This window comes from Polychytrium aggregatum, assembly GCF_025602895.1.
Source record: "Polychytrium aggregatum strain JEL109 chromosome Unknown BJ171scaffold_30, whole genome shotgun sequence".
Taxonomy (NCBI): domain Eukaryota; kingdom Fungi; phylum Chytridiomycota; class Chytridiomycetes; order Polychytriales; genus Polychytrium; species Polychytrium aggregatum.
Genome location: NW_026516232.1, coordinates 52,309 through 70,483, shown reverse-complemented (window position 1 = coordinate 70,483; position 18,175 = coordinate 52,309). Strand labels below are relative to the sequence as shown.

At 56.3% G+C, this 18,175-nt stretch overlaps 7 protein-coding genes across 7 annotated transcripts; 4 read left to right on the top strand and 3 right to left on the bottom strand.

Moving 5' to 3' along the window:
- The first annotated feature begins 102 nt into the window (after positions 1–102).
- BJ171DRAFT_513353 (kinase-like domain-containing protein) lies at positions 103–3,117 on the top strand. The gene is made up of 5 exons (XM_053111752.1): positions 103–296; positions 541–1,323; positions 1,540–1,821; positions 2,046–2,161; positions 2,335–3,117. The coding sequence occupies exons 1-5, from the start codon at positions 231–233 to the stop codon at positions 2,690–2,692; spliced, it is 1,605 nt and encodes a 534-aa protein (XP_052964605.1). The 5' UTR covers positions 103–230; the 3' UTR covers positions 2,693–3,117.
- A 929-nt stretch (positions 3,118–4,046) lies between these two features.
- BJ171DRAFT_627403 (uncharacterized protein) lies at positions 4,047–6,453 on the top strand (the record flags this gene model as incomplete). The annotated part of the gene is made up of 3 exons (XM_053115554.1): positions 4,047–4,620; positions 4,862–5,131; positions 5,477–6,453. 3 exons carry the CDS (start codon positions 4,047–4,049, stop codon positions 6,226–6,228), a joined length of 1,596 nt encoding a protein of 531 aa, XP_052964604.1. The 3' UTR covers positions 6,229–6,453.
- Positions 6,454–6,839: 386 nt separating this feature from the next.
- On the bottom strand, positions 6,840–9,454 carry BJ171DRAFT_176608 (Lipoyltransferase and lipoate-protein ligase). Its single transcript, XM_053106027.1, has 11 exons — positions 9,269–9,454; positions 9,100–9,158; positions 8,907–8,988; positions 8,599–8,688; positions 8,314–8,463; positions 8,095–8,202; positions 7,836–7,979; positions 7,713–7,775; positions 7,486–7,560; positions 7,307–7,412; positions 6,840–7,167 (listed from the first exon to the last, which is right to left on the bottom strand). The coding sequence occupies exons 1-11, from the start codon at positions 9,377–9,379 to the stop codon at positions 7,040–7,042; spliced, it is 1,116 nt and encodes a 371-aa protein (XP_052964603.1). The 5' UTR covers positions 9,380–9,454; the 3' UTR covers positions 6,840–7,039.
- A 171-nt stretch (positions 9,455–9,625) lies between these two features.
- Positions 9,626–11,437, bottom strand: BJ171DRAFT_513338 (uncharacterized protein). Its single transcript, XM_053111751.1, has 6 exons — positions 11,063–11,437; positions 10,861–10,962; positions 10,668–10,751; positions 10,343–10,557; positions 10,113–10,158; positions 9,626–10,001 (listed from the first exon to the last, which is right to left on the bottom strand). Exons 1-6 carry the CDS (start codon positions 11,220–11,222, stop codon positions 9,814–9,816), a joined length of 795 nt encoding a protein of 264 aa, XP_052964602.1. The 5' UTR covers positions 11,223–11,437; the 3' UTR covers positions 9,626–9,813.
- A 49-nt stretch (positions 11,438–11,486) lies between these two features.
- On the top strand, positions 11,487–13,679 carry BJ171DRAFT_513335 (uncharacterized protein). Its single transcript, XM_053111750.1, has 6 exons — positions 11,487–11,668; positions 11,832–11,982; positions 12,105–12,461; positions 12,648–12,938; positions 13,140–13,162; positions 13,384–13,679. Exons 1-6 carry the CDS (start codon positions 11,535–11,537, stop codon positions 13,616–13,618), a joined length of 1,191 nt encoding a protein of 396 aa, XP_052964601.1. The 5' UTR covers positions 11,487–11,534; the 3' UTR covers positions 13,619–13,679.
- Positions 13,680–13,856: 177 nt separating this feature from the next.
- Positions 13,857–14,853, bottom strand: BJ171DRAFT_513333 (uncharacterized protein). Its single transcript, XM_053111749.1, has 3 exons — positions 14,596–14,853; positions 14,272–14,327; positions 13,857–14,164 (listed from the first exon to the last, which is right to left on the bottom strand). The coding sequence occupies exons 1-3, from the start codon at positions 14,657–14,659 to the stop codon at positions 14,021–14,023; spliced, it is 264 nt and encodes an 87-aa protein (XP_052964600.1). The 5' UTR covers positions 14,660–14,853; the 3' UTR covers positions 13,857–14,020.
- A 441-nt stretch (positions 14,854–15,294) lies between these two features.
- BJ171DRAFT_426356 (kinase-like domain-containing protein) lies at positions 15,295–17,299 on the top strand (the record flags this gene model as incomplete). The annotated part of the gene is made up of 8 exons (XM_053107762.1): positions 15,295–15,431; positions 15,618–15,699; positions 15,790–15,880; positions 15,979–16,139; positions 16,397–16,424; positions 16,533–16,719; positions 16,850–17,041; positions 17,143–17,299. The coding sequence occupies 8 exons, from the start codon at positions 15,295–15,297 to the stop codon at positions 17,297–17,299; spliced, it is 1,035 nt and encodes a 344-aa protein (XP_052964599.1).
- Between the last annotated feature and the right edge of the window lie 876 nt (positions 17,300–18,175).

Below are 18,175 nucleotides of genomic sequence, written 5' to 3'. Positions count from 1 at the left end.
GTTCTTAGCAGCGGCCCTCTCATTCAGCTATTCGCTGCAATCGCCCTCCTCGCTCGCACATTGACCCGCCCATTGGCTCGCGTGGGTGCACAACCTGGCCGAGACGCCCACCCGCCTGCGTCGAGGCGTCGTCGTTTTTCACCCGCCCAGAACATATATTCCTCCAGCGGCCGCTCTTCCCCAGCCTGCCTCCAGCCCGCAGCCCGCAGTCCGCATCCACAACCGCCGCAATGCTGGGATTTAACGAGCACGAACTGGAGCCGCTCTGCCCAGACGAGTCCCCGAACGTCTTCAAGGTATGTGGGGCCTCGGTCCGCTGTCGCCCTTGTCGACGGATCTGCCTCCTTAAAACCCCGCTCGTTGCTGGCTCCGTTCTCACCGTCTTGCCCCCTGTGCTGCTGCTTGGCCCTCCAATCCCTCCAATCCCTCCAATCCCAACGGTCCCAACGGTCCCAACGATCCCATGTCTACTACCATTTTGGCTACCGTGCCCACCGCCATGTCCGTTGCCTCACGCCGCTTGTTCCTTTCTCGCACCAGACCATCCGCCAGCTATCGGCCAAGATACAGCCCGACTCCTGGACCGCTGTCAAGCTGATCCGCAACTCTCCTGCCGCCATGGTCTTTGCCAAGGAGGCCAGCCACTTGAGCGACCTGAGCCACAAAAACGTCGTCTCCATCATCGACGTCATCGCCCAGGACGACCCCCAGATCTGTGCCGTCCTCACCAACTTGTTTCCTCTCAAGAGTCTCTATGAGTTTCTGCACATCTCCGACTCCTTCTACGCCACCTCGCTCGACACCAGCAAGCGCATCAGCCTCCTGGCCCAAACCGCAGAGGGTCTCCACTTCCTCCACAGCAGTGGTATCACCCACTCCAACATCAAGAGCAAGAACGTCCTCATCGATGTTGTCAACGGCACCATCGTTCCCAAGCTTTCGGACTATGCTCTGTCGGTAGTTCCGTCGGCGCAGATGCAGTACTCTGCCTCGCACGCCCCCTACCTGGCCCCCGAGTCCTTTGGAACCCTCCCGAGGTTCACCACAAAGTCGGACATTTACGGCTTTGCCATGCTCTGCTGGGAGACCATGGAGAGGGCCATGCCCTTCAGCGGCCTCGATCCTGCCGAGATTCGCGAGCTCGTCCTCAAGGGCCATCGCGAGTCGCTCTCCGACAACCCCCTTAAGGACTTGATCAAGATGTGCTGGCTCCAGTCCGAGGGGAGCCGCCCCGAGACCTGGTACATCACCTATACATTCAATGACATTGGGCGAGAGAGCCGGTCCAGTCTCTCTCCTCCAGCCAACCCCAACAAGCCCAGTGTAAGTCCCACTTGGGCTCCAGCCGCGGGCCTCAGCTTGTCCATCCATCTGTTGCTGTCGGTGCTCGATTGATGGTGCAAAAGACTGGTTTACGTCGCAGGCCGGCTTTTCATCCCGGCATACACACATACACATCCATCTCACTCGTCCTCCTGAATTGCATCTTTTCCATCGACCACGCCGCCATCGACTACGCCGCCATCGGCACTCATCCAGGTTCTGTCCGATCCGTCCACGGACTCTGGCACGGATTCCGGCTCCCGCCGCGTACCGACCAGCCAAACGCCCGAGAGCGAATATCTTTCCGTGCCGCCCGAGCACGAGGATGCACTTCCCGACTACTATGGCATGGTCGAGGGCACCGAGCAGGCCAGGTTCGCGTACACTCGCAAGAAGAAGTGGATCGATAACCAGTACATCCAGATTGGCAACGCTAGCGGCAGCAGCTGCTATTGCATCGAGTACCCCGATCCCAAACTGCCCTTTGAGTTTTCGACTGTACGTATGCGTTGCCGACATTGATCGGCATGAGCAGCCAGATCGAGAGGGACGGATCAGATTCCCACCGCCGGCATCTCCACTCGAACCCATCGCCACCACTCGAGCCCTATCACCACCACGATCTGCATGTGCCCTAGCTACTTTCTTGCTTCACTCACGCGTGTGCCCTGCTGCTTCCTCATTCCGCTCACTCCGTCACTTTCAAACTGCTCATGCTACAGGGCGATGCTACCGGCCTTGGAAAGGGCTATAAAACATGGACCATCAAGCTCCTCGGCGGCGATCCCACCAGTCCCGTGCTTCTGAAAATGAAAAAGATTGGTGGTCTCGGCGAATTGTAAGTCTCTGTTTTCCGAGCATCGTCTATCCAATCTCAACATAACATGCAGAGTCTCTGCCCAGCCCATGTCCGTGGATAGCGTGCATCAATCGCATCAAGCATCCTACGGCCCCCGGCCACACCGCTTACTATGTGCACTGACTTGACTGTCCTTTGCCGACATACCGTAGCGATTTCAACATCTACGACGCCTTCCAGAGCAGCCGTCGCTCCATTTTCTCTCGTCGCGGCCTGTTCTCGCTCAAGTACAAGTTCAGCAGCATCGACGGCTCAGTCGAGTTTGGTTGGGCAGAATCGACCAAGCAAAAGTGCACCTACACCCTACTGGCCTACCCCGACAAGAGGCCCATCGGCCAGTACACCACCCATAACCTCGACGATAGCACCGTTGCTGGCGAGATCTGGTTCGAGAACCGGTACATCCAGGAGACCCCGATGATTATCTCGACCGCTCTGCTTCTCGAGGAACGCTACAGGATCAAGAACGTCATCGAGTCCATCTATCCTCGCCAGAAGCTCTTTTTCTGATCTTTGTCGCCCTTGGCCTCCAGCAACTCCCCCACCCCGGCGCTGTTGTGTCTTGCTGGCATGCCGTCCCACCCTCTCTAATTCCTTTCCTAGCAGTCTTCGATGTCGATATCTCGACTGCGACATATAACTTCTTTACTCGGCCCTGACCATCGACTATTCCGACGGTTATCGCCAGGGCTTTTGCCATTTGTGTATCCCAACGGCTACTGGGAGTAGCCCTTCTTTCTTGTACAGTCCTGGTCAGGGTCGGTCACTCTGGACGGCCATGTTCGCTTCCAGAGCAACCAGTTTTGCTGCGACTTTGCGTCTTGTTCTATGCTCGGCTATCCCTTCCCTCCCGCGCACTCGGATGGCACGCCTCATCTTGTAAGTTTGAATCTTCTATGTCTGTATCTGTCAATACACGGCTCTTGTTGAAAGTAGCTTGCGCTTTGGAGGTTGCAGCCTGACTACACTCTACTGCTCTGGCTACGGCATAGCTTGGCATTGGCTGAAACCTTTTGCATGATGGCGATGTCCCGGAGGCTGTTGACAGGCCGTTTGGATTGGCGTGCCAGCGACGGGTTGCTGGCACGATCGCATCCATGAAGTGCTGGGCTCGCCAGCCAGGCACTGATTGATCGACCCAAAGATCCAGGAACGCTGACGCCGATACTGCACTGGCCGACAGGAACTGTGGTCGGAAAACAAGCGGCCATCTTCCTTCGGAGGCCAAGACAGTCTCCGCTCCAGCCGTTACGCCCGGCAAGAAAAGCCACCCCGGGCTCACCGATTGCCGCTCTTTTGTCCCTGAGCAAGCTGGCAGAAGCGCCGAGATGCCATGCGCCCACAGGCCTGAAAAACACCCTCGGCGCCAAAGACGAGACCAACTCTCAGTCGGCTTTGCATTCCTTCACTTTGGCTCGGAGATGGTGCCGTTGGCTTGCCATATTCCGCGGCCCCGGCTGACAGTGTTCCGTCGGTGTCTCGCTGGCTCCGATGTCGGTGCTCCTCGCGCAGAGATTTGCTCGCCCGTACCCGTTGTCCACCGCAAGTTTCCCGCCAGAGCCCGCCAACGCAAAGCCTCTGGGCAGACCAAGCGCATGCGGACATGTGGGCGCGCTGCATATTGCATCCGAGGCCACCTTCCTGCCTCCTCGCTGTGCCTGATCTCTTGAGGGAATCGTCGTTGACATAAATCAGAGCGCCCAAGTTCGCGCGGCTCTCTGGCGCCTCCTTGGAGCTCCCCACCCCCTTCGCCTCTTTCCCACAGATTGCCAGGCAGCTTGTCTGATCCGGCATCGCCCGACCGCCATCCAGGCTCCCAACCTCACTTCCATACGCCACGTCTCCTTGCTCTGACCCCGGAAAGATGAAGCCCGGCGCCGACTCCCTCCTCCTTCTCGCCCTCATGTTCCCGGTCATGGTGGCTGCACGCGCCCTGCCGTACTTCAACCCGCAGCTGACGGCGTCATGGACGAGCCAGCAAAACGGCCCGACTGTCCCCTCCAGCTTCATCAGCCTCTCCATCGAGTGGGCCGACGTCGTCCTGGCCTTTGGCAAGGGCAACGGCTCGTTTGCCTGCTGCAACCCAACCATGATCCAGCTGCTCAAGAACCTCAATGGTGATCTGCACGGCAGCGACGGCCCCATCATCCGCATCGGCGGAAACTCGGCCAGCAGGATGTGGTGGTCTGGCGCCACCGTCACGGCATTTTCTCGGCCGCAGACCCAGTCTTCGGCTGTGTCGACCGGCAGTGTGAAACTGCTTGGCGAACTGGCCGCCAGCACGGGCATCCGCCTGATCCTGGATGTCACCGAGGTCCCTGCAAACCCCATCTTCTCCCAAGACTTTGTCCAACATGGAATCCTGCCCAACATCGATCCGCAGTACATTGTGGCCATCGAGGTCGGCAATGAGCCTGATCACTATCTTCTCCGCTCTGGTGAGATTACTACGGGCTACTTATTGACATGTGCACTCATTGGCATATGCACTCATTGACATGTGCACTCATTGGTCGCCACGGCATTTGGCGTTTTGATCCTGCGCCTGGCTGGGTCACATTTCGGTTGACTTGCAAGCCTTCATCGCCCCACATGTCGTGCTCGAAAGTGGTACTCATTGCTTCACACACACATGCTCGGTCTCCTTCGTTCGGCCGTCGCTGTCAGGTTGGAGAACAGCTCCGTACACCTGGGACAACTATACGGCCGAGATCAAAAACTACGACACCGCCCTCGAGTATGCGCTGGCGTCGACCAGCATCCCGCTCCAGGGGCCCTCGATCACCGGCTGCGACTACCAGAAACTGCCCTGCTGGCTCGACAAGCTGCCCCAGTTCGCCTCCGACTTTCCCGACTTTAGATACATCTCGTTTCACAGATATGGCCAGCTCGGCCAGTGCTCGTTCCTCACTGGGCCCACCAACACCACGATAGCCAGTCTCCTGAATGGTAACGCAGCTCGAGTCGGGCACTCTGTGCTCAGTGTTCCTTCCCATACATTTCTATGCGGTCGACAGATTGCTGTTGAGACAGCATCCGTTGTGCTGCAGCGGACTCCCGTGTTACAAACCACCGACCCCATAGGCCCCGCATCTTTGGAAGCATTTCCCTTTCCGTTCATTATATTGCCAGCCATCTATACAGCCTCATCTCATATGGATCGCGAATCTCTTGCTAACGACTCTCACTCTCATCTCCACATCACTCTCATCTCCACATCACACACATCACACACATCGCACGCATCACTCTCATCTCCACATCACACACATCGCACACATCATCGGATTCCAGACCCCCAGCCCGGCGATCTTGACTTTATTCAACCGGCCTTTGTCCAGCAGCTCCGCCAGCAGAACCGCGAGCTGGTGCTTGGAGAGGGCTCCAGTGTCTCCTGCGGCGGCCTCACGGGCATCTCGGACACCTTTGCTGCCACCCTCTGGGCAGCCAATATGATGTTTGAGCTCGCCTTCCGGGGTGTCTCGCGCTTCCACCTGCACGGTGTCAGTACGCAGTACACGCCGTTCAAGATCGATCCAGCTACCGGCAATGTCCAGGCCGGGTCGATCTATTACGCGGCAGCGCTCTTCAACCGGCTCCACGGCGGTGCTGCCAACGTCAGCATCTTCAAACCCGAGATTGAAACCAGCAACGTTGACTTTGGCGTCAACCCCAATTTGATCAAGCTCTGGGGCATCAAGGACGACACCGACGGCACCGTCAAGTACATTGTTGTTCACAAGGATCTCAACACCATGGTCGATGTCGGCGTCGTTATCAAGGCCGGTCGGTGCACATCTTACAATGGCATCGTCACCCGCCTTGCCTCGTTCAAGAACGGCATCGCTCTCCAGAGCGGATTCTCCCTTAACGGCCAGGTTCTTGAAAACGGACCCAACGACTTGACCACCGACGGGAACTGGAAGGGCGAACCTCAGTGGGAAGACGTCTGGTCGGACTCGAACGGCACCTTTGTCCTCACAGCCAACCCACTGTCGGTGACCGTCCTCACCATCGGCATCGACCCCACATGTTTCAGCCACTGAGGAGACGGGCCAGCGTCTCTGTGAATGTTTAAAATGCATATGACGGGCCCACCCCTTTACACATCCGTATGTTTTACATACCCGATAACTGTATTTTTGATCTCCGGTACTCCGATCAGCCTCCTTTGGATTTTTCGAAACGAAACACTTCCTTCGACTTTTCCGAAACAAAACGCTTTTCCCCCCCCCCCGCCGCTCGTTTGCTACTCTTGCTGTGCTCTGAAGCGACACGTATCAGTGACGCTCTGTCAACGCACAGCTTCCTCCGCTATTACTCGCAGTTTCGGAGGACGCTTGCCGACTGAGCAGCACGGTCTCGAATATACGAGCTTGATTTTCCGTGGGCGATGATGCTTTGAACATCACCATCACATTCCGAGCTGCATATGATCCTGCCAGGCATACACAAGGGGACGGCACCCGTTCGTAGGCAGCGGGCTGCAAAGCAGAATCGACTCTTGTCGTCCATATAGTTCACCAATTGAATCGAATCGCATTCGTGTTGGCACGCCGTCGAATTGGAGACAGCGCTGCAGCGCAATCGTCCATGACGGTACAGAATAGCGACACGAAAAAACGAAACACGAAACACCAAACTGCCTTTGGGAGATTCCGGTGCTCGATATGAGTGTATTTGGGTTGCAGACACTGCAGTTTATCGAGGCGTCGGGGCCTTGATGATGAATGCTCCTGGAGATATTGAATACAATCGACCAATTGTAGTCCACTCAACTGTGCGTTGTGGCGGCTGCTAATCTTGGTCTTGTGCTCATTGCAGCTCAGTCTGGCTTTGACAAGCGGCTTAACATGACTAGATCTGAGCTCTGAGCCATTCGCGAAGATCGGCAGTATGCTCGAGCGTCTCGATATCAATCTCTAGTTCACGAAGCTTGGCCATTGCAACCGCTTGGTCGACCGAAGCAGACTCGTATTTCATCCCTGGCAAGCCAAGTCGTGTCAATCAAATTCCGCCACGGAGATGCAACGGGCTCAACTCATCGCAGTGGATAGCCGATGGTGCTCCGAGGTGTGTCAATAGGGTTACATCTATAGAGCTCATATCGGACCCGGTTCCCACCTTTGAGCTTGGTCGCCACATGGAAGAACGCAAGCGAAGCAGTTGGGTTGCTTGTTGCGATGGTGGCGTCGACAATGCAGCCCTCGTCCACCTTGATGTCGATGATCTGATCGGCAATTGGACGGGTCAGCGCACTTTGGTCTGCGAACAGAGTTTAGCGACTTGATTTGTCAACTTACTACATCGCCCCAGGAAAAGGAGTGCTCCAGTTGATGGGTGAATGTCGGAGTCTGGCCATAGATCCAGTTCCATGTCTTTGGCAAACGGTGGGAATGCGTCAGCAAAGGTTTGGGTTCCATTGAGCAAGCCGTGCGCCTCTATCTCGAGTCATATGCAGCATACAGAGGTCATGTCTCCCTGGGCCAGGGAGCGGAGAATCGCCTGGGCCGGGCTGACTCACCCGCACTTCGTCGTAGTATTCTTGCAGCTTCGGGTTGCCTTGGAATGTCTCCTCGCTCAGCTCTGCAGACTGGTCCATTTTTCTGCATGAGATCGAGCCTGTGCCCTGCCAACAAGCGCTCGATCGTACCTGCATCCGAGCAGCACCGTGCCTGGAACAAAAGGCATCAATCACCGCTTCGCAAAAGGATGGATGGTCGGCCGTGTACGAGTACTCCCGCAGCTTGGCGACCGGCGATCGAACACTGGCCACACCTCCACCGACCAGGTTTTTCTGAAGCGGCAGACCGAAGGTTAAGATGCAGGCCGCACATTGCGCTTGCAATGAGTGGGCTCGACTCGGCGCCGTCCCATCGTTGGCCCGGCACACAGCCGAGCCAGCAGCGTACCGGGTCGGGCTTGAGATAGGCTCCGAGGCTCGACAGATCGGAATCGATCAGCATGGTTCCGTGGTGGTATGCCCTGTCGCGCACGATTTTGTATGCCGAGCCGGATACGTATTCGGGCGGCACATATCAATGCATGTTAAGGATCATTTCAGCTCTGCAGTTCAGACGGCCGATAGACAGGCGAAACGGGATGGGGTGTGGGGAGGGAACAAAGGATATCTTCTTGCCATCGACGACGATATCGTGGCGTTCGTTGACCGAGGCTGGAATGTCCAGGCTCTGAAGCGCAGATGCCACCAGCTCGGCATTGGTCTTGCGGTCGAACACTTCCCTCGGCATGATAATTGAGTAGTTGGAATTGCCCAAGTCCTACGGGAGGCCCCACACAAGAGCAGCCGAAACACAATCAGAACCGCCAGCTTGTAGCTCGTGTGGCCGCCTGGCGACCATCGGATCGCCAGACCAGATGCTCAAATGCAGATTCGGGACATAAGCTTTTCTTACATGGTAAACGGTGCCTCCGCCGCTTCGCCTGCGGACGAGCGGGACATTATCCCTCTCCATGAGTCTCAGGTTGCATTCTCTCCACGGGTTCTAGCGAACAACAATTCCGAGGACGAGTGACCGATGTGGCCGATTTAGTTGCATAGCGTCACGACCGAGAGCGGTCGATAGCGACTTCAGCGCCGAAGGGTAGAAGTGTGGCAAAATATTTGCGAGGACGGATGCCGCTTTGGGTTTGTCGACAATGACTGGCTTCGTAACCATGACTTGGGGGGTGGACATTGTCGATGGCATCGTGGTTCACCAACCTGGTTGCGTCCGATGACAACGCATCTCGAGTTTCGCCACAGCATGAGAATATAGACAGAGGGATCGGTATGGCGAAACAACCTGGACGATAATCAAGCCCAGGGTCGAGTGCGTAAGAATGAGGCCAAGCATGCAAGCCGATCGCACCGTGCAATGTGCCCGTGGATTGTGAGGAGAGTGCGAGAGACTTGCCATTCCTCAAAGGCCAGATTCATCCACGGATCGACAACATTCGAGACATAACATTCAATCTGCAGAATCACCACGAGTCAGTCAGGATTGTGTGTTTCTGTGGGTTTATGCGACGGTAAGAGTCGGGCAAGATCTACGATCCCCGCCGAGGCAGCGACAAAAGTCTTACACGTTTGGGTGCCTGGGCAGAATGAACGGCTCGATGGGACAGAATCGGGCTTGAGGCACCCGCAGCCGGGTAGCGCCAAAGCCGGGTCTTGGCTGCAGCGCACAGGATCATGGTGGGGAGAGTGTGACTGTCGAGAGGGCAGGATTCTCGCAGGCGAAAGGAGCAGCGCCCAGATCAACGATCAAGTTGACACGAACCAAGATGCGGCTGTCCACCCAGAGCGAACAGGACACCCACCGAGCCCACGGAGACTCGGATATGCCAGGTACTTTGCGGAGCCACACATCGCCAGCGGCGTCCAATGCCCAGAACTCACGGCGGGCGACTCGTTCGACTCAATCATCTAGATATCGAGAAGCCACATTGGTCTCCCAACTGGTTGAATGCACGTTGTATTTCAAGGCTGTGTTCCACCAAGCCAGTAGCAGGCAGAGTTGGGTTGCGGAAGGGCACAAATGACACCGTCTTGCTTCGTTCAAGACTCCAATTCGCACCGAGGTGACGATGGGTGCGCGCAGGCGTCCACCTTCTGAACAAGATTTGATTCAGAGCTCCGAGCGCTGCGAGTTACGGGAATGGGCCGAACGACCGGGGTTGATGCATTCCTCCATGGTGATGATCCGACGGCCCTGTGGGTTGATATAACCCTCGGTTCCCGTGAAAGCATCCACAAGAACAGGCAGGCCTCCGACAGTGCTTTCGTAGAGGTCGTGCATACAGACGATTGCGCCGGCTGCTCGTGCGATGCAACCGATAACAAGTAAGCCGTCAGCATCCTCTCGGTAATAGCGCATGGAGTGCCATCTGGAATACAACAAAGTGGGGCCGAGAGCGCGAGACTCACCATCCGGGAGGCCGTTGATAAGAGGAACCAGTTCTTGCGTGACGTTCTGTCGAACGTGTGAAAAGGTGTAATCAGCAGCAACATGGCACAGCAAGAGCAGCACAACATGCCAGGAAGGAATGGCTCAGTAAAATAATCCACCCCCTCTCCAGCTGATCAACATGCGATGCGACGAGTGGCACATGGGTGCACGTTTCGCTGATGCTTGACGACTCGGGATGCAGACGCACCTGGTAGTACCAGTCGAAACAGCCTGCATTCCACATAACGATTGTGTATCCGCGGTCTTCTAGATACTTGCGAATGGCTTCGTTGATGGCGCCGTAAGGTGGACGGAACAGCCATGGTCGCTGTTGGGTAATCCCGAACAGGAGCTCTTCATTTCGATCAATTTCGCTGGCGAGAGCATCGATCCCCTTGGTCTGAACAAGGTCGGTCAGGTTGGCTGGAAGATGGGACATGGCATCGCAATCGTGAGGACGATGATATCACCAGGAAGTGGGCGCCGACGACATGCGCGACTCAGAGGCCAGCTAAAACCAGAGCCTAAGGTACCGTGAGACCACGTATGAGATCCAAGCAGATGGCCATCATTGACAATCCGTCGCACGACATCTGGATAGCGCTGGGCATTGGCGCCTGTCGAGGGCATTTGGAGCACTTGGGTCAGATATCGGCGAGCGGCGGCAGTGGCTTGAGAGGATGCACATCAATTGAAACAGAGACTAATGCTCCTTGGAGAACCCACCGACGACGAAAAAGGTGGCTTTGAGGCCGGTTTTGCTGAGGTAGTCGAGTAGATTCTCGGTGTTCCCAGGGGAAGGGCCGTCGTCAAAGGTCAGGACAATGCCTACGAGCCCAAGGTGTTAGCACTGCGCCATCGGCACTACCGTGGCGGACCGACCGACGCACAGCAGAGTGGAGCGACTCAGTTCACCGGAGCGGCGTACCTCGGTCGAGCGAGTTGCAGGCCCACACGACGGTGCCGGGGGGAGTGAATGGATTGACGTCTTGCTGCAGGGGGTGCTGGTGGCCTTCGAAGCTGCATCGGACGGCAACGGCCAGGGACAGCAGCCCGGCAGTTTGGGCGAAGCCGGAGAAGAGACGCATTCTGGTGACGAGGCTGTAGAATCGGGAGCCGTTGTAGGCGAGGCGAGGCAAGGGCAGGCGATGGTGTGCCAGATGTTCCTGCAGGCATCCGTTTCGAAGACAGCGACATCAAGGAAGCTTTGTTGCCTGGGGCTGGGCGGCGTGCGATTGGCCGGCTCGGTCACGGGACGCGTCACAGCCGCTCGAGCCAGGGTCGAGCCGGATCGATCTCGCCGGCGGATCCAATCTCTGCCCAGCCGCGCCTTTTCCGCTGTCCTGTCGCCGGCCGAACCCGATCTCGGAACCGCCCCTCTGCGACCACAACAGCGCCAGATGAAGCTCGTCAGAAAAAACATCGAGAAGGATGCCTCGGGCTCGGTCACCCTCGTCGCCGAGGAGGCCGAGGACATGTGGCACACCTACAATCTGCTCACCAAGGGCGATTTGCTGGAAGCCTCCACCATCAGGTTGGCCATGCCAGAGAGATGCGTCGTCGGCGAGCAACCGCCAGCGCCCGCAAGCCTTGCGTTGATGCAACCGGATACCGCCGGCTACGGAGGCGCTCATGCAATGGCATCCTCTCTGCCGCCATTCGTATCGATCTCCATTTCCGCCGCACGCTGTACCCAGAAAGGTTGTCTCCGAGAGCTCGACGGGATCGACAGACAAGACAAGTGTGCGCTTGACCCTCCGGGTGGCCGTCGAGACAGTCGAGTTTGATGCCCAAGGCGGGATCCTGCGTGTCAATGGCAAGAACACTACGGAAAACAAGTACGTCAAGGTAGGTTCTCGTTGCAGCGTACCGGCCCAGCGCAGACGCCCATAGGAGGTGGCGATCAGCATTCTAAACTCCGTCCTTATGCCCTGCATCCTCTGGGCCGCTGGCTTGCCGATTGTCTGTAGCTTGGCGGATATCATACCATCGATGTGGAGCTCAACCGCAAGTTCACCATCTTCAAGGAGGAGTGGGATGTGATCGCCATGGAGCGCATCGACAGTGCTTGCGATGTTACCCAGCGCGCCGACGTGGCCGCCGTTACCCTGGAAGAGGGGCTGGCCATCGTCTGTCTTGTCACCCAGAACATGACGGTTGTGCGGCAGCGATTAGAGTGCCCTGTGCCTCGGAAGCGACTCGGGAGCACCACAAATCACGACAAGGGTCTAAGGCGGTTCTTTGAGCAGACGATGGAGGCCATCCTGCGACATATCAACTTTGATGTCGTCAAGGTGCTGATCCTGGCGAGCCCTGGCTTTATCAAGGCAAGTTCCTGAGCTGCTTCAATCTGCCATCAAAACTGGATGCCACCCTTGGATGTTGCAGGGCTTTGTCTTTGGCGTGGCCTCTTCCATCTCGTCAGCACCTACCGTCACATTGGTCGGTTGGTATGGAGGTATCAATCTGCTGGTGCTCACCAGTATTTCTTGCTTTCCCATCCCCATCCCCAGGACCAGTTGTTCAAATTCCTGATGGAGGAAGCCATCCGACAAGATAACAAAGTGCTGCTCGAGAACAAGTCCAAGATCCTGCTTGTGCACTGCTCGTCGGGTCAGAAGCACGCGCTGCAGGAGATTCTCCAAGAGCCTGCCGTCCAGGCTCGTCTGGCCGATACCAAGTTTGCCCAGGAAGTCAAGGCCCTGGATCGGTTTTACACCATTTTGGCGCAAGATCCCGCAAGAGCCTTCTACGGCTACGACTACGTGGCTCTGGCGGCATCACGGGGCGGAATCGAAACGCTGGTGAGAAAGCAAGCCTGAATCGACGGGCGATATACTGTGATATGCTGTGATATGCTGTGATATACTGTGATATACTGTGATATGCTGTGATATGCTGTGATATGCTGCCGTGTGTCTCGATCGAATCGCAGTCGAGCGATGCATTTCGGACAATGTGTATTGACTTTGTGGATCAATTCTGGATGTCGTCTCCGCTCCCAGATGCTTTCGGATGCCTTGTTCAGGTAATGCACTTGGAGAAACAGCGAAAACGATGCACAGTTCCTCGTTTGCGCTCTGAGCCAACACAGCCGGCCATTCATCGGCACTACCGGGCTCTGGCTCTGGCTCTGGCTTTGACACCGATCATGAGCTTGGGTCTCCGCACAGCTGCAGGCTTTTACCCTAGTGCCGACACCAGCTAATTTTGCATCGTCTGGCTGCCTTTTGTCTCCAATCTGCTCAGATCCGACGATGTGGCTACCCGCCGCAAGTACATAGACCTGGTTGAGCAGACGCGGGCCATGGGGGGTTCTGTGCTGATCTTTTCAGCATTGCACTCTTCGGGTGAGCAGCTGACGCAGCTGACAGGCGTGGCCGCCATCCTCAACTTTTCGATGCCGTCGCTTGAGGACGAAGTTGCGCAGGCCCAAGAAACTGCCGGAAACGCAGGAGATGACGAATACGGAGAGGACCTGTAGCTTTTCAGACTATGTGCCCGCATAATCCCGCAAATACAGTTTCCGGCCTGAGCGCATCCGATGCGAGATGATGTGTATTGTGGCAACAGGACTTGGTGCGCGAGCAGACATCAAAGTCCATCGCCCCGAAGCAGTCCGGCGAAGAGAGCGACTATGGTGGCTCGGCGAGTGACAACAATAGTGGTTGCAGCAGATCTAAGTCGAACGAACGAACGAACGAACGAACGAACGAACGAACGAACGAACGAACGAACGAACGAACGAACGAACGAACGAACGAACGAACGAACGAACGAACGAACGAACGAACGAACGAACGAACGAACGAACGAACGAACGAACGAACGAACGAATGAACGAACGAGCAAGCGGGCTGTGTTGTCAGGACCGCCATCCACTGGTTTACTTTGATTTCTTCTTGACATCCTTGTCCTTCTCTCGCTTGGCTTCTTGTGCAACTGGCTTCATGATTGTCAGCTTACCGACAGCTCCCGCCTTGGCGGCCAGCAGCTTTTCGGTCTTCTGGATCTGAACACCAGTGAGTTTCTGCGATAGGATATGAAGGAGAGGCGCATGAGGAGCCAGACGAGTTATGCCCCAGCAGATTTTGCCGAGGTGCGGTGCATTTTGGTGCCTTTTGATGCCTCCGTTACCTTGGTGAGAGCACGCTGCTTGGCGATCTGGGCCTTCTTGGGGGCGATGGCAACGCCTATCGAAAGTGCACGAAGCAACCCATGGGTAAGTATTGGCCGAGGATGGCGGTCACAGTAAAGCAGTACAGCGGATGAATATCCCAAGAGAACCACTCCACATTATCGGCGTCTCGAGACGCCCTTCTTGATTCATCGATTTGATGGAGCCGTCTTGCCAACGCACTCCGCCGAGGTATCTTCTGGCCAAGTTTCGTTCGAGGAAAGTCGACGGAGCTGACCAGCAGAGCCCCAGCATCCCTGCCGCATGCGACCGACGCCACGTACCTCGCCGCTTGACAGGGCTCTTCTTGGCAGTGGCTGCCTTCTGTTTGACGACTCCCTGGGCCATCTGAGCTGCACTTGGTGTGGGATCTGCGAGAGGCCGCTGTCGTTGTCGATGCCGACAGAGCCGGCTGGACAAATTTTCTTGTGTGCCGAACAAAGCCGGGGCGGGTCGCGGATCGATCCGGTCTTCGAACCAAGCTGCGCGGCGGCTCTTTCGTTGCAGGCGGCCCAGCCCCCACTTTCGATATGCTTCCTTCAAGGTGCAAATCCACAGAGCCCCCCGGCCCAGCAGCCATCCGATACCACTGACCAGCTTCACCGGGCGACACCAATCCGCAGATGAGTCCACAGCATGCGCACGATCCTCCTCAGGACCATCGAAAGCGGCCGCATCCCGATGACCCCGATGCGACACAGCCCTCCGGCCTGAAGCGCCAGCGGCCTTCGCCCGACACCGAAGACATGGTTATCTCGGCCGATCATTCCCACTCAGGCTCCCCGCTGCCGCCTCCGCCAGGTGCGCCCCTTCCACCAACCTTTGCCGAGAGCCCTGCAGCCCCCCGGAGAGATCTGGGCGAAGGAGGGCCGACCCTGCTCGAGCGGGACCCAAGCTCCTCGTCCGACATTGCCGATACATTTTTGCCTGACGGCCCCTCGATCGAGTCGCCCGCTCCCGCCGATTTTTCTGCAGCCGATCCAATGCATTCAGGCTCAACCACAACCTCCGATGCCAAGAGATCCTCGACCAAGAAAAAGTTTGAGCCTCGCACCTTCACGGGCTGCTCCAAGATCGAGGACTACGAGACGAGGAACAAGATCGGCGAAGGCACATTTGGGTGAGCAAGAGTGCTCTCGTGCGCTCGGAATGAACGCCGCGCATCGTCTCGTGTTCATCCCTGGACGGCATTGAAACTGACTCCCCCTCACCGAGCTTGACTCCTCCGTCACCCGGACTGTGAAGCCTGTTGGCTATCGCTGACGTCGACGATTGTGCTGCCCGCTAATTCCGTCCGATGTGGCAGCGAAGTATCCTTTGCCCAACATAAAAAGACAGAAGCCAAGGTCGCCCTGAAGAGGATTCTGATGCACAGCGAGAAGGAAGGGGTGAGTGCTGTCAACATGCAACTGTGTATGGTGCCCCGATCACTTTCCACAGCCAGCGATGCGGTTGTTCCAACCCTTTGTATATATCAGATTCCGATCACCGCTCTGCGCGAAATCAAGATCCTGAAGTCGCTCAATCATCCCAACATTGTGCCGCTCCTCGAGATGGCAATCAAGAAAGGTAATGACATCGTCCCCAGGATCGATGCAGGTAGTCCGAGTTTTACAATATCAATCAAGTATCGCGGTTAACACCGGCTGCCGTCGCTCCACCACAAGGCGATAAGTCCAGTCGATCTCGTGGCTCGATTTTCATGGTGTTTCCCTATATGGACTATGATCTGGCCGGTTTGCTCGAGAATCCTGCGGTTCGGTTTAACCAGTCGCAGATCAAGTCATATATCAAGCAGCTGCTCGAGGGCACGTATTACCTTCACCAGGTGGGCTGAAGCAATGCAGACCCCGTTTATAGCGAAGATGTGGGCTGAATAGGCCGTGACCGCTCTGATTTGCAAGTCCTGATCTCATCGGCGAGTCCTGATCTCATCGGCGAATCCTGATCTGCGCTGACTTTATTTTGCTTCGGTTGATGACTCCTCATCATGGCGACACGGAACTGCTCCTTGGCGCAACTGTGGCATCCATTCGCGCACTTTCGATACTCCCTCGTATATTGACCATGCCGCTTGACATTCAGCACAACATTCTTCATCGAGACATGAAAGGTGCGGTAGCCGCCCGCCAATATTGTATGATCCGTGGCCCGGAGTGAGCTTCGGTTTGTGCTTGGACGGGCAAGAATGAGGCCATGGCTTACGAGTTTCACCTTGCAGGAGCCAATATCCTGATTGACGCCCAGGGCAACCTTAAACTGGCCGACTTTGGCCTTGCCCGGTCCTTCAACCCCGAGGATCCAAACAAGGCCTATACCACCCTTGTGGTAACCCGGTGGTACCGACCGCCAGAGCTCCTCTTGGGGGCAACAAAGTACAATGCGGCAATCGACATGTGGGGTGTTGGGTAAGTCTCTATCGCAGGCACGCCGCCCTATTCCTGGAAGTTGGCCATTTCGCAAGACAGACAGTGCATCGCTGCGTGTCTTGCGGAGCACTCATCGGAAATCTCGGTCCATGGACGGCGGGGCCTGCAGATGCGTCATCGGCGAGATTTTCAAGCGAAGGCCCATCCTTACCGGAACCAGCGATATTGACCAGCTCGAAAAGATTTTCGAGCTCTGCGGAACGCCAAACAAGCACAACTGGCCCTCCGTCGACCAACTGACAGATTGGGGCAAAATCCAGTTCAAGGTTTATCAACGGAATGTCCTGCGACGCTTTGAACAGTACGTACCCGTTATTGGAACGCATGTCCACGTGTGCAGCTTATTGTGGATGCTACGAATTGCCCCAGTACCTGCTCTTACAACGAATGGACTTTGCGCAGGTACGATCGGCTGGCAATCGATCTGATGGACAAGCTTCTCGCGCTCGAACCAGCGACCAGACTGACCGCCGGCGAAGCCTTGAAACACGACTATTTCTACCATGGCTGGCGCATTGCTGTGCCCGGAACAAAGGAGTGGGTATCCGATAGTGCTTGAAGTGATCATGAGGGGCGAACGAAGCCATGCCATCTCCGCTCTTTCGATGGTTGTGCCACTGCTATTAACGCTCACCCCGTGCTCGCCGCTGTGGATGTCTGCTTTAGCTTTTACCCGCCGTTCCCGACGTCTCACGAGTACGCCTCGAGGCTGAGGAGAGAGGAACAAGCTGCGATTGCCAGAGATATTGAAGGCGGGGTACAAAACCTCGCGCCTCCTATGCACTATGACTATGGCCTCGAAAGCGACAAGAAGGGATCAAGTCACACCAAGTATAGTGACTCTCACAGGAAAGACTCGGGTAGCTACCGATCCTCGCGAACAAGCTTTCCGTCAACCGATGCTTCTCGATACTCCCACAACAGGCACTACTGAGCAATCTACAGAACCGCTGGAGATCAGGTTGATGTTCAGCAGGATTTAGCCCAATTAACCCGCTGCCTGTGCGCTAGAACGCTTGCAACGTCGATCAAAACACACCCTTGATCATTGTGAGGTGGCATTTGGAAGGACAATATATCATGGTGCTGAGAAGGAACCCTGATCATATCGTGGCCTTCATCCTGGGGTTTGATGTGCCGACTCGGCCTTGATGGAGGCACACTGTGAGCCGAAGGCAACGTTATGTCCCAAGCCAAGGAGGCTTGTCGCAGGCAATATGCGGTCGTGATGCTGATGGCCACGTCAAAAGCCCGAGCCCAGGCATATTGTGGCTGCGCCAACTCCAATCAGGCGTACGTCAGGGTTATTGGCTGACAACGCGAGCCAGTACAAGTATATTGCCAAAACTGCTTCAGTTTCCCCACCCCAATCATTGGCGTTATCGAACAGTCGACTGCAACTCACAGAGTGGTTGAGGATCACTTTGCTGAGCCC

Excerpts from the sequence above, each read along its gene's own strand:
- BJ171DRAFT_513353 (XM_053111752.1), top strand. The coding sequence starts at position 231 with ATGCTGGGATTTAACGAGCACGAACTGGAGCCGCTCTGCCCAGACGAG. Across the intron at positions 297-540 it reads AGTCCCCGAACGTCTTCAAG|ACCATCCGCCAGCTATCGGC; the intron begins GTATGTGGGGCC and ends TTCTCGCACCAG. Across the intron at positions 1,324-1,539 it reads CCAACCCCAACAAGCCCAGT|GTTCTGTCCGATCCGTCCAC; the intron begins GTAAGTCCCACT and ends GCACTCATCCAG.
- BJ171DRAFT_176608 (XM_053106027.1), bottom strand. The coding sequence starts at position 9,379 with ATGATCCTGTGCGCTGCAGCCAAGACCCGGCTTTGGCGCTACCCGGCT. Across the intron at positions 8,203-8,313 it reads TCGTCGTCGATGGCAAGAAG|GTATCCGGCTCGGCATACAA; the intron begins ATATCCTTTGTT and ends CCGCCCGAATAC. Across the intron at positions 7,776-7,835 it reads ACGGTGCTGCTCGGATGCAG|TCTGCAGAGCTGAGCGAGGA; the intron begins GTACGATCGAGC and ends AAAATGGACCAG.
- BJ171DRAFT_513338 (XM_053111751.1), bottom strand. The coding sequence starts at position 11,222 with ATGCGTCTCTTCTCCGGCTTCGCCCAAACTGCCGGGCTGCTGTCCCTG. Across the intron at positions 10,558-10,667 it reads ATCTCATACGTGGTCTCACG|CCAACCTGACCGACCTTGTT; the intron begins GTACCTTAGGCT and ends CCCATCTTCCAG. Across the intron at positions 10,002-10,112 it reads TATCAACGGCCTCCCGGATG|CCGGCGCAATCGTCTGTATG; the intron begins GTGAGTCTCGCG and ends TCGCACGAGCAG.
- BJ171DRAFT_513335 (XM_053111750.1), top strand. The coding sequence starts at position 11,535 with ATGAAGCTCGTCAGAAAAAACATCGAGAAGGATGCCTCGGGCTCGGTC. Across the intron at positions 11,983-12,104 it reads CGGAAAACAAGTACGTCAAG|CTTGGCGGATATCATACCAT; the intron begins GTAGGTTCTCGT and ends GATTGTCTGTAG. Across the intron at positions 12,462-12,647 it reads CGAGCCCTGGCTTTATCAAG|GACCAGTTGTTCAAATTCCT; the intron begins GCAAGTTCCTGA and ends CCCCATCCCCAG.
- BJ171DRAFT_513333 (XM_053111749.1), bottom strand. The coding sequence starts at position 14,659 with ATGGCCCAGGGAGTCGTCAAACAGAAGGCAGCCACTGCCAAGAAGAGC. Across the intron at positions 14,328-14,595 it reads GAGCCCTGTCAAGCGGCGAG|GCGTTGCCATCGCCCCCAAG; the intron begins GTACGTGGCGTC and ends CACTTTCGATAG. Across the intron at positions 14,165-14,271 it reads AGCAGCGTGCTCTCACCAAG|AAACTCACTGGTGTTCAGAT; the intron begins GTAACGGAGGCA and ends ATCCTATCGCAG.